At 38.9% G+C, this 12,866-nt stretch overlaps 1 protein-coding gene across 4 annotated transcripts in view; it reads left to right on the top strand.

Annotated features, from left to right (window-relative positions):
* The window catches only part of camkmt (calmodulin-lysine N-methyltransferase), a 121,215-nt gene that overhangs the window by 93,488 nt on the left and 14,861 nt on the right, over positions 1-12,866 (top strand). For 3 of the 4 annotated variants that reach the window (XM_042432652.1, XM_042432654.1, XM_042432651.1), the window contains exon 9: positions 1,487-1,561. In XM_042432652.1, coding sequence (XP_042288586.1) covers positions 1,487-1,561 — 75 coding nt within the window. Of the gene's footprint in view, positions 1-1,486; positions 1,562-1,650; positions 2,057-12,866 lie in introns of those variants that run through there. The other variant, XM_042432655.1, reaches the window with a different exon arrangement.

The raw sequence follows: 12,866 nt of genomic DNA, 5'->3' as shown, positions 1-12,866 counted from the left end.
TTCGCTCCCCTACCTCTTCACTCTCTCTCTCTCGCTCTCTCTCTCTCTCCCTCTCTCTCCGTTCCTCCCTCCTGCGCATATTTACACGAGTGGAAGATGGAGTGAAAAAGTAAACGTATAATTAGGCTACATTACTTTGATTGTTTTCTTTTCAGATTATGCCTGCTGTCATCGCCGCACCGCAAGAGAGGGCGAAGGGCACGATGCGATTGGACAAGGGGAGGGGGAGGGAGGGGCATGTCGCGTGATGGTGTGTGCACTTGTATGCGTACTGTATGTGTGTGCGTGTTGGGACCTCCTGCCGCGAATCGAGATTGTGTTTCTAGCAGGGCCTAATGTTTTGTTTACTGAGTGTTAATAATGCCTAATTAATAATCCTCCAATCTGCCTGACAGTCTGATAGAGAGAGATAGGGAGAGGGAAAATGGTGTGGAAAAAGAGAGGAGGAGGAAGCTCAGCTACTCTAACATTGCATGGCATCAGCAGAGCCCTCACACAATCCGCACCAACCACATTATAGCTAAAAAAAAAAAAAAAAAAAGTACGTCAACCACTAGACATCGACTGCAAAAACTCAAACTAAACTGGTGGACACAGACAAATCTGGCAACTCAGAGAAAACAGTGTGTGTCAGTTCTGCTGACAACAAGACATTGAGACAACAAGAGCAATGTTTTGTGGTCAAATGACGCAAATTTTGAGTCACTCTCCACCAATTGTTACTGGGGGGAAAACTGGCATTGCCATAAAAGCAGAAAAATATGTCTGAGCCTGAGGGAAGGCCAGCAGAAAAATGAATTACTATTTTTTTTTTGTTATTATTTTACCTATTTTCTTCTGAGGTTCTCACCGTTACCACAATATCTTTATTTTCTTATTTTTATAGTGTTTTTCATAGTGTGTGTGTAGAGGGTTGCATAGTGTATATGGTGTAAACCACTTGTTGTCTTTTTTAATCTTTTTCTTACATTCAAAATTATTATACACGCATTGTAAACCTGGTAGAATCTGTGTCGGCAATATTGGACTTAATTATAGTTATGTTAATAAAAGCAAATTTGAACTTGTGCTAGAAGAGACAAAGCAGGAGATAGAGGACAGCGGAAATATTGAACAGTGAGATATACGTATGGAGGTGGCCCTTCTGTGTGTGTGTGTGTGTGTGTGTGTGTGTGTTCACATGGTATAAATGTCAAGTGTCATGTCAGAAGCTCTCTGTCTTTACCTCACAGATGACATGTCTTCCCTCCCCGATGCTTTCTCCGAGTCTCTATTGAAGCATAAAAACAGTGGGGGTCAGAGAGAGAGAGAGAGGTGTGAGGGAGAAAGAAGCTCAAAGTGTTGGAAAGAGCGAAAAGAAGCAGTGAAGGACAAAAGACGGACAAACTGCTTTCGCTCTGTGTGCAGTTTCATAAACGCTGGCCGTCTGCTGTCGCCAGCGCTGCAAATACTAAACTTTGATCTCTGTTTTATGTGTATGTTACAGGGTGGTGAGGTGGGACTGTGAGTCGGACATTTCAGCACTAGAGGGTCACTTTGACATTGTCATGTGTGCAGACTGGTAGGTACACACACACACACACACACTAACGATACCTTTATCTCTGTGTGTGTGCGTTCATGGCATTAATTTTCACTTTTGCGTGACAGTTCTTGCATGGCCCCCCACCAGCGCCTGGACCTTGTCCACACATGCATACACACACATACACACACACGCACACACGCACTCATACACACATACATATGCTCAGATGCCTGCCTGCCTCCATTTTACACCAAATTGCCTCGTTTTCATGCTTGGTGTCCCAGCAAATGGATGACTTAGGCAAATTGCAAATAATTGCGCCTTGACAAGGAAAGAGACACAGTAAGATAAAGAAAGAGTTGAGGGCGGATGGAGGGAGGAGTAGAAATGGAGATTGAAATGGAGAGATAGAGCAACATAAACATAACAATTAGCCCATCTGTCATTGAAATGTAGATCTTGTGGCCAATCAAGAATTAAATCTTTTTTATCGCTCAATTGTACTGTGTGGGATAAAATGTATTATGATTTTTTTTGTGCACCCTGGACATTCATTTGGCCTCAAGAAGGTCCAGGAAAACCATTAGATGACTCTCAGGGCAAGCAGGGATTGTTTTAGCAGAGGAGAACTGCTGACCTTGACTGGTGATTTTGTTGAACGATGAAATTGGGGACTCAGACTCGGAGGACGCCTTACTCTGCTGGAGGTCACTGAGGTAGTCTAAAACTCTGCGGTGTTGAGGTGCCAGCAATGGATGAGACTCACTCTGAGATGTAGACTCAGGATATGATGAGCTGTCTTGACATGTCTCCAACTTCCATGGAGGTTCAGGATGGTGCCTATGGACAGAAGAACAGGCACGGGGGATCCCTTTAAAATAAAATAATAAACAGGAAGGTGTGCCGCTATTATTTGGGTATCACACTGCTCATCCTCCCTGGGAAAGCTTAAGCCAGGGTGTTGGTAAGGAGGCTCTTTCCTGGTCATGGAACAGTGGACCAGCTCCTTCCTTTAAGCTGTTTCAAACTTTTAGAGGTGGGTAAAAAGCATTTATGTCTGTTTACCCTCCACCACACACCTGCACACTCACACACACGTGCACACGCAAACACACGCTCGCTGGGAAGACTGACATGCTGTTGGTTGAAGCACAAGTACTTGAATACTTTCCAGCTTCACAAACACTGAACAAAATCAGTATGTGTACAGTTTGTGCGTATCTGTCTGCTTGAGTGTGTGCTAAGTGCAACATTAGCAAATGCTGTTATCATTATTGTAATGTCACGGTCATTACATGTAATAGTGAGGTACAAAACCCAGAGAGAGAAAGATATCAGGCAGCTAATAGAGGATATTTTACAGTGGACTAGGGGATATTAGGGGAGGGCCCGAATACTAATATGTTATTCGGCAAAGCACAAATAGTGTTTTTGTTTGTTTTGTCTTTTTTTACAAATATTTGTCTCATAAAAATATTTTTAAAATTATTTGTTTTTGGGAAGAAAAAAAAACATGTCAAATATCAGTACACAGGTCAGTTACATCTCCATCTCAGTCTCTGTCCTCTACTTCGCTGTTACGTCTATCAGCAGGTCTCAACGAGGGGAGTCACATCCACCTGCTACATGACGCACATTTCCTAATTTGGACATCACTCCTGGAGTTGGGGGTGTTCCCCAGAGATAAAGCTGAGCTACTGACACACGCAAAGTGCTCCCAATGGATCCTCCATAACCTGTTGTTCCCCTTCTCCTTTCCACAAAATTAGGTTATAAAAATTAGGCAATAAATGAAAAGTGCAAAGCAATAATCGCCTTTGAAGTTCTTCCCTACATGTTACACACTGTGCTGTCTCTGTATTATGGGTGTATAAATCAGTAAAGTTTTAGCTCAGTAGTCGGCATAGTCGTCTATGATCTGGGAGACTCCAGTTCGAGACCCAGTGTGGGGACCTCCTTCGTAAGGTAGTTTATTTATGAACACTTAAAATTTCTAAAATTAAAAGCGTAATAAAAACACAAACAGATATTTGAAGCTTCTTTCCACTTTTATTCAAATACAAATACAAATAATTTTGCTGCCTCAACAAATACTGATACAAATACAAATACTGGGTTCTCTGCACATCCCTAGTGCATATGTAGTGTATATGTGTGCAATAGACAGAAGCAGATAGTGTGAGAACAGAGTAAATTGCATGTGCATTTTTAGATATTGCAGGTTCTTCAGATTTCCCATTTCTCTCAGAAGAGATGCCTGCTTTAGTCTTGTGTGTGTGTGCTGTAAGATGTTTTTTTCTGTGTGGTGCCATCTTTTCTGCGTGTGTATGTAAGTGAGTGATTGTGTGATAATTGCAGTGGTGGTGGTTGAAGAGTGATGGCTGACCGATTAACGGGCGCGTCATTGTGATGATCACCTGCGAAAAGGTCAACAACGTGGCTTTCGCTCCGATTAATTATGGCGCCTACTGGTAGCAGCGGAACCACCACTGAGAGGACGAGAGAGGAGAAGAGAGAAGAGAGGAGGGGAGTGAGGAGAGGGGTTTGGTGTAACATTGTGTATCAGTTGTCCATTATGTGCTAACTTCACTGGATATCCTGCCTTTCCTTATAGAAAGGTAATGGAAAAGCAGAATTGGCAAGTCTTGGAGTGCATTTTGCCGTTAGTGATATTATTTAAGTGCCTTTAAAGTACAAATTTGGTACCCCTCACCGCTTCACCAACGTTTTAATGTGATGAAATTGCACCACTTAGACAAGATGTTATGAGCTGCCTCTCTGTGTGATGTCACAAGTGTGAAAAATAGTATTCAAGGTCTGAAGTGTAGGTTAATATACTGCTAGACCTAGTCTCTGGATATTATACATCAAGGCCAGTCACAATGGCTGTTGATTAAAAAAAATGCTTACAGTGCCAGTCAAAAGTTTGGGCATTTGATTGAGAAAGTGTTCAAACTTTTGATTGGTACTGTATGTCAAAAGACCGCTGCTGAAATCGAATAAACTTTAGTGAAAGAAACCACCAGTATGCTTCATAGAGCATATATAGCAGTCATACATAGGTTATAAATATGAAAATGGCCTACCACTGCTGCTTGCAGTCATTTTACAGAGTGGCTGATATTAAATCTTACTCTTGAAATGCACTTCTTGTCCTTCTCGCCATGCCAGTTTAACCTGTCTGAGCAAATAGAGCTAAGACACATTTCCCCATCATGGAACAAACAAAAAGGAGATGTAGAGTAGTGGAGCTGTAAAAGATGATAGAAAAACAGTGGAGAGGATGAAAGACTGAAAGAGAAATTGAAGAAATGAATGAGAAAAACAGAAGAAAGGATTACGATTAATGTCTTTTTTTTTTTTTTGGTCTTACAAATTATAGAAACATGTAATTAATGACACGGTAATCAACAGAGAGAAAGACAGAGTAGTGGAGAAAGTGTGGTGTTGTGGGGCTCCTTATATCTGTGTGTGTGTGTGAGAGAGAGAGAGAGAGAGAGAGAGAGACAGACAGAGGGATTCCTGCAGTGGGCATGTGGGTGGCAGAGAATCCTTGGCTTGGATTTTGGCATGTGTGCTTTTCCAAAAGCTGTCCATGTGTGGGCACTGAGATAAAGCCCTGTTTATGTGTGTGAATGTGAATTTGTGCATGTGTGTGCATTTTTCTCTGTTTGTACTATACTGCCCTACAAAGGCAAACCACAGTAACTACGCTAACAATGAAACTGAGAAAAATGGCTTCAAAGTTTTTTGACTGTCCAGCTAAATGTTTTATAGTGGCTTAAAAACCACGACCAATCATTTCACCTGTGACCTCAAAAATGCAGATATTGCATTCTACCTTTGTATTACCTTCAACAGATATATAGGTTGTGCGAAGGCAAAGTGCAGTAACTATAATCTTAGTGTCTTCTTCCTGAGAACATCTAAATTTAGTTTGATTTCTTATTACATTATAGTTGAATTTGTTTTATTGTTTGCATGTTTAAAGGTGCAACGTGTGAGATTTGGCCATGTGATCCAAACAAATAGGGGGCAGCATACCTCCCGCCAACCATCACCCACCCCCCACCCTTCCCCCCCAAACGCATCACCCCGCCACCATTATCACTCACTGAATATAGTCTAAAACTTACTCTTTACAGTGAATCTGTGTGTAGTTGTCAACATATCAAAATGCTACAGAGACATTAGAGCCAGCGGTAAATTACAAAAGAGCTGCACAGATCAGAAAGCGGTTGCACCACAGAGATAAGTTACAACATAAATCTAAGTAACAACTAAATAGTTACACACATGCCCCTAGGGTAGGTGTAAATCATCAAATGTCACAGAACTCACTTATGGTAATCAACTAATGGTAACTAATGGTTTTCTGCCACGCTTCATCATTTTTTCATTAATTGCTGCCATTTTACGACACAGTTATCCAGTAGAGACCTAATTTATTGATATGATATTTCAATATCGATCCAGCTTACTACAATGTGCTACAAGGCCAAATGGCTTGGCATGCCAGCTTACAAAGCTGGTTCAACTCAGTGCAGTTCATTGGATCAGCTGACATGATCAGCTGATGTCTCACCTCGCCAGCATCTGCAGCGGCGGCTGGCTGCTCCAACAACGTTAGTGCAACTTTCGAAATAGGTGTTATTTGGATGAACTGACCACATATTGGGAATCTAAATAGTTATTTTCTCACCTGAAAAAATATTAAAACTTAATAAAGTGACATATTGACAGTCAGTGAAAAGTACAGCAGCTTTCAGCCTGGCTCATCTCCACCACTGCTGCTCAGGGCAGCGCTACTTCTCCTTCCTCTCATGTTGGACTGAGGGCAGACTGGATGCTACAATGACTCACTGTCGCCTCTCAGGCACAAAGTGGTATTACGAGACAGTACGGGCTGAATGGGTCCAGGGCTAGCTGGCCAGCGTGCTAACTTCAGTAGATATCTCTGCAACACAATACATCAACGTCTTTGACATCACGTCAAAACTGTTATTTCTTCACATTTTGTTGATATTTTTAGTCCATTTTTGATTGTTTCAAACTAAAATTATGGTGAAATCTTACACATTGGACCTTTTTTAATAAAAAGTTGAAATCGATCAAAAATGAAGAAAGAGTCAAGCAATCCTAAAGTATTATTTAGTTAGGTTTAACCTATTAAGTTGGCTTGATGTACTTATTTTATGTGAACCATTAAGCATTAACTCCACGTACTGCGGTTTGTCTTGGTTTTTGGTTAGATTTTGTAGTTACTGCAACTTTTGCATAATTTTTATTCAAAGATAAAGCAAGACTGAACTTATACAATTTGTCACAAGATAAAACAGACATTTTTTCAGCCATAACTCAGTTTTGACCACAATTGTAGTTACTGCAGTTTAGCTCTGCAGGGCAGTGTAGAGTATTATGTCATTAGCATCTTCTGTACGTTCATGCGTGCACTTTTTTACACACTCATTTAAGAACAGACTGTCATACTGGATTGGATTAGATTAGGAATTTTGGCACATTACTGAAACATACACACACAATCATGTCTTTGAAAGCTCTATGTGATGACTTGGCACAATAGCAACACCCTGGACAGAAGGTCAGAATATTTAATGGCAATCTGTTGCACTTAAGATGATGTTGTCATACGTCATACATAAGATATCTGGGAAGTCAGACCTGATTTTGACAAAATTTAGGATAATAATGAAACTTCAGATTAGAATTTATAGATTTAAACTGATTTATTGACAAATAAAGTATGTACTAATAAAGTGTGCTTAACTTAGATAATAATAATAATCAACCTAATTTATGCAGCACTTTCCTCAACAAAGTTACAAATAAAAAAGCACCACAGAGATCATAAAACACCGGGGGATAAAATAAAGTCGCATAAAAAGATAAAATGGCAAGTATTGGATGATAAAACACAGCAACATATTAAATATTCATAAATGCTTTTCTATAGAAGAATGTTTTAAGAAGAGATTTAAAAGATGCTAAAGATGTCACCGGCCAGATCTCAGTAGGCAGAGTGTCCCGGCCTGGTCACCTTTGGTCACTGGCCGACACCTACAAATAACCCAAACTAATAGGATATTGTGTGTAGAAGAAGTGTAGAATATGTACAGTACCAGACAAAAGTTTGGACACACCTTCCCATTCATTTGAATGAGAAAGTGTGTATATCTTTTAGCTATAGAGTATAATGACAATTATTTTCAGTAATTTCCCCAAAGATACTGCTGCCACACTTGTTTTTGTTTGGCTCATTTTAGATTTAAGGTCATACAAGCACCACAAGTCCTGAATCAGATAAATATATAACATCATAGCTACTGAATCTATCATAAAACCCAGTATTTTACTTGTATTGCATACTAGTAATGCATGCAGAATGAATATATACCCTTACACCTTAACCCTTAAATATCCCCTAGGGGATCTGAAGCTTAGTTGATGATGTCATATGTTTCCAATCTGACCCATTGCAGCTCTGACAACATCCTGCATGTTAACATACATACGTGTGTAAGCAGACAAATATAGCAGCAATGAATTGACACACACGCCCATGTTGTGCACCTTGACCTTCAGTCAGTTTTGACTGTGGCGTTTGCTGGGTTGTCCGGGGTGGGAGGGGTCAGCGTGAGACAATAGGCCTCTGACAGTCTAGGGGGTCAGAGGTGACCTTAAAGGGGAAGACCACTCAATTTGTGAGTCCATAAATGTTACACTGACATTATTACCATCAACTTCAAATCACTTATACTGAGTTCACTGTCATTTTGCCTAAAGGCTCGCTTGATGTAACATGCAGTATGTGTTTTAATTTCTTATGTCATGATGTTTTAGTAGTAGTTATTTCATCAGTAATGACGGTGGCTCTTTTTTTTTTTGTCTGTGACTTTAACTGTTGCCCTCTTAACGACACGTTGTCCTTCCCCTGCCCTCAGAGTGTGTGTATGTGTGTTTCAGCTGTCACCTCCACCCAACTAGCTCACTTCCTTGTTTTCCTTACCAGTCACTTTTCCCGTGAGCTGGTATCTGTGGCAAAATAAACCAAACACAAACCTCTCACCTTTCAAGTCAAATAAACTTCACACTTCTGTCTAACCTTAGAAGAATAATAAACTTTACTCATACATACACACATCCTGGTTTCGTTGAGAGCTGGTAGTGGTAAGTCTTAATCTAAATTTTTTCCATGTATTCTGAGGATAGAAATAGATAGATAGAATAGATAGAAACTAGCTGTTATGTATTTTTTTAACAGGCAATTTAACAATTTTTAACCGGTAAATACACAGAAAGATCATATCTCTATTGGTAGACAAAGAGGCACAGATACAGAGAGGACAGGCTGTAACATGCAGCTCTCCTTCCTCACTGGGATCAGAGGATTTTGGATGTGGAAAGGTCGGAGGCTGTGATTGGAAAGTTACGTCCAGATTGCCACTCCGCTGGCCAGTTGGAGGGATGTGCAGGATTATGTCAAATCTGTACTGTATTGTTGCATTTTAGTCAAATTACTCCACTCTCATCTGTGATAATAGGTGTACACACACACACACACACACACAAACACACACACACACAGTGCACTACTTACTTACATAATGGATTGAAATTTGTCATTGTGGATACAGAGACAGGTGTTATTTTGTTTACATTGATTGGAGTTGATTTAGGCCTGTGGTTTTGCGTGTTGACTGTATCAGCTCAATTCAAATTTGCTTTATTGGCATGAATGTCACAACAACAACATTGCCAAAGCATCAAGAATCAATGAAACAAACTAAATACATTATGTGTGTTGTGTGTGTTTGCGTTATATTGTTGTGTTTATGTGTATGTATTTGTGTGTGTGCATACAAATAATAATAATAATGATAAGTGATTATGTTCACAATTAATTTATCAATGGGTCTTGTTTTGATGTAGATAAATGACAAGAAATTAAATCATTTAGTTATTGTAAATCAATATATTTGGCAGGTTTATGAGTAAACAAACAAACAACAACCCCCACAAAGATCACTATTCGTTTTTTATTTTTCAGTTTCCACTTGTTGTTGATGAATTTTGCTGCAGTCATTTCACATTTGGGGATTTCTCCCAGTAAAAAGGGGAGTGCCTGTATGTCTGTTTTGGATTCAAATTCAGGATTTATTTTGGTTATATTTGAGAAATGTTTCTCCCTTAAAGTTTGGTATTTTGGACACGTCTGTACCTCTCCTCTGTCACACTGGGAGCAGAGTCTCTCCTCCTCTGGCAGCCAGCTCTCTCTGTGGCGGCCCTGAGAGAAGAAGGCTGTTTGTTTGTCATCAATCTTTAGAGCATGTTTGCTTTTTGTATACATGTCCTTAATTAAATCATATGTTTTCCCCCCAAATGCTATTTTCAGTTAGCCTATAGAAAAGGCCCTCATGCCAGATGGAATCAAAGTCTTGAAATCAACCAAACAGGCATAGACCTTTCTTTTCTTTATGTTTAAGTCTTGATCAATTAAAGTGTGGAGGGTAAATATATGGTCTGTTGTGCAGGAATTTGGCAAAAATCCAATTTGGCTTTTATGTAGAATGTTGCGGTCATTAAGAAAATAGACAAGTAGTTTATTAATGATGTTACAGAATATTTTTCCAAAGGTTAATAGTGACACATATCCCCCAGTAGTTATTTGGGTCATAATTATCTCCTGATTTATGAATTGGGGTTATTAAACCTTTGTTCCAGATGTCTGGAAAAGCGCCAGCTCATAGAAATGTATTGAATAGTTTGAATATAGCCAATTTGATTTTATAGTTTGAGTATTTGATCATTTTGTTGAGGATTCTATCAATTCCACAAGTCTTTTTTTGTTTTCAGGGATTAGATGATCTAGAGGGTTTTGGTTATTTTTATCGCCACCTCCAGAGTTTTCCATTTAGTGTATATATTGTATTGATCATTGTTTTTTTTATAATAATACTATACAATTCACAAGTGATTAATCCATGTACTGCCATATTGAATTACCAGTTCATCTTGCTGGTTTTTGTTTAGGGTGTTCCATTTTTCCCAGAACTGGTTGGATGTAGGGTGTATTTGTATTGTCATCTTAATGAAGCTGTATGTTCTGGTTATCTGGGTCTCTATGTTTTTCATTTGATAACCATTTGTTATTGTTTATTTGTTTAGATTTTTGTTTGGAGGGTTTCAAATGAGATAATAAAGCCAAGTGATGAAAACTTGATTTGATTTTGTCCACGGCAAAATTTACAACAAATTTATTATTGGGGAAACATTTCAGACAGAAATAAATCAATTAAATCATACATTTGTTGATTTTCCAGTGCCTTTTGGTACTTCCCAATACTGTCTGATGTCCATCTATATAAGTACGTAGTGTTATAGTCTCGTGATACCAGACAATTGGAGATCTTCCTGCCTACCAATCATCTGGGGATTTCTAAGGTAGTTAGGTAAGATAGTTGCTTGAACGGTGCTAACAAACGTACACCCCTTACATTTTGTCAAGGACACACCTTACCAGAAATGATGTTCTCCCCCCATTCTCCTCCTTAACAATGAAAGCTGGGAGATTGTACCATTGAACCATAGTTACACTGTGCCCTTTTCAGATAGACTGTGATCTTGCTGTGGTCCAAGAGGGGTGTAAAGGGGGCTGACTGTGAAAGCTCTGAGAGGCATTGAGTCTAGATCTGTAGTGACATAGTCTACTATACTACTGCCAAGAGCTGAACTATAAGTGTAGCGACCAAAAGAGTCTTCTCGTATTCTGCCGTTGACTATGTATAGACCCAGAGTACTGCGGAGCTGTAAAAGCTGGGTGCCACTTGTATTAGTAAGCTTGTCAAAGCTCCAGGTAAGTTTCCCCTGTTTGAGCGTTCAAGTCCCCACAGATCAAAACATTTCCCATGATTTTGAAATGGTTTCCCCCTCAAGAATAGAAAAAATATCTGTGTTGTAGTGGAGGGATTCTGATGGTGGTATGTAGATTGTACACATGTAGACATGTTGCTCAGTACAAATCATCTCTTTGTAAATTTTCAGCCAAATATAGGATTCTACTTTTTTGATCATTTCAATTGAATGAGTCAGTTCTGAATTATACCATATAATCATGCCTCCTGAGTCTCTTCAGTGATTTTTTTTGTTGATGGGACGATAATCTCAGTGTAGTCGTGAGGCCGACCAGTGGAAACATCTTCTCTGCACCATGAGTCTTTTAACTCTCTATTAGAATCTGAATTTCTGCTTTTTTAAACCAAAAGCAGATTGTCTAAGGCCTTGAATGTTCCAACATTTTGTAAATGATTTCATCTCTCAATGTGATGTGTTTAAAAACAAGATGAACACTGAAAAAAGAGGAAAAGAATAAACAATAAGTGAACAGATAAAATTAGAAACTTTAGGTGACATTTTAGAGTGTATCTGGTGTTAAATACTGTTAGAGTTTATGCGATTGTCATTTCACAATTCATTTAAAATGATAAACATCATGCTTAATTAACTATTAACTACCATTTGACATGCGCAGTAACACCTACAACATGAATCCTAAAATACTGTTTTGTAAAATCAACTTGTTTTCAAAAGGCTTGCTTATAACTTTTATATTTTCATATCTAAATTACAAGAGGCCAATGACATCACACACATAAATGAAATAAGTGGTCACTGTTCAGACTTAATTGATACTTTTACTAAAACTAACATTTTTCTTTCTTCCCATTGAAGCTCTCAAAACTGTTCTTGAATTCCTAAAATGACTAAAACATGTTTGTCTCATACTGCAATGAAGAAATGTGTTGGGATCACTTGTCCAAGCTTCTTCCCACCTCCTTGTTTCTGGGTTGGTGTGCTACTTTATTTCTATTATATTTTATTTCAGAGTGTAATCATATAATTTTATTTATTAGATGCTGATGTACAGCAGAGGAGAGACTGTGACTGACTTACCTAAATTTGCCTCTCGATTAAGTTATTTCTTCTGACTCTTGACAAGAGAAATACATTGACAGTCATAGTACAAGACCCAGGGTCTGGCATATACAGTGATTTGTTTGTAATCCTCAATGACAGACACTCCTTCAGACTCTTATAGAGTCTTTTAGTCATTATTTTGTATTGTGTATTTAGACAGTTGGTGTATTGATAGTTCTGCCTTCTCGCCCCCTCAGCTGGTCAAGTTTCCACCCCAACATATACTGTATAGATAATATATCAATGTAAAGCTGAGGTGACCAACATCCTTAAAGCCTTCACAAGCATTTAAGAGTGCAGCATCTCTGCAGTTAATAAAAACAATACAGATGTAGGCTCATTT

This window comes from Thunnus maccoyii, chromosome 14 (assembly GCF_910596095.1).
Source record: "Thunnus maccoyii chromosome 14, fThuMac1.1, whole genome shotgun sequence".
In the NCBI taxonomy this organism is placed as follows: domain Eukaryota; kingdom Metazoa; phylum Chordata; class Actinopteri; order Scombriformes; family Scombridae; genus Thunnus; species Thunnus maccoyii.
Note: the sequence above shows the minus strand (reverse complement) of the source record. Positions and strands in the feature narration are given on the sequence as shown.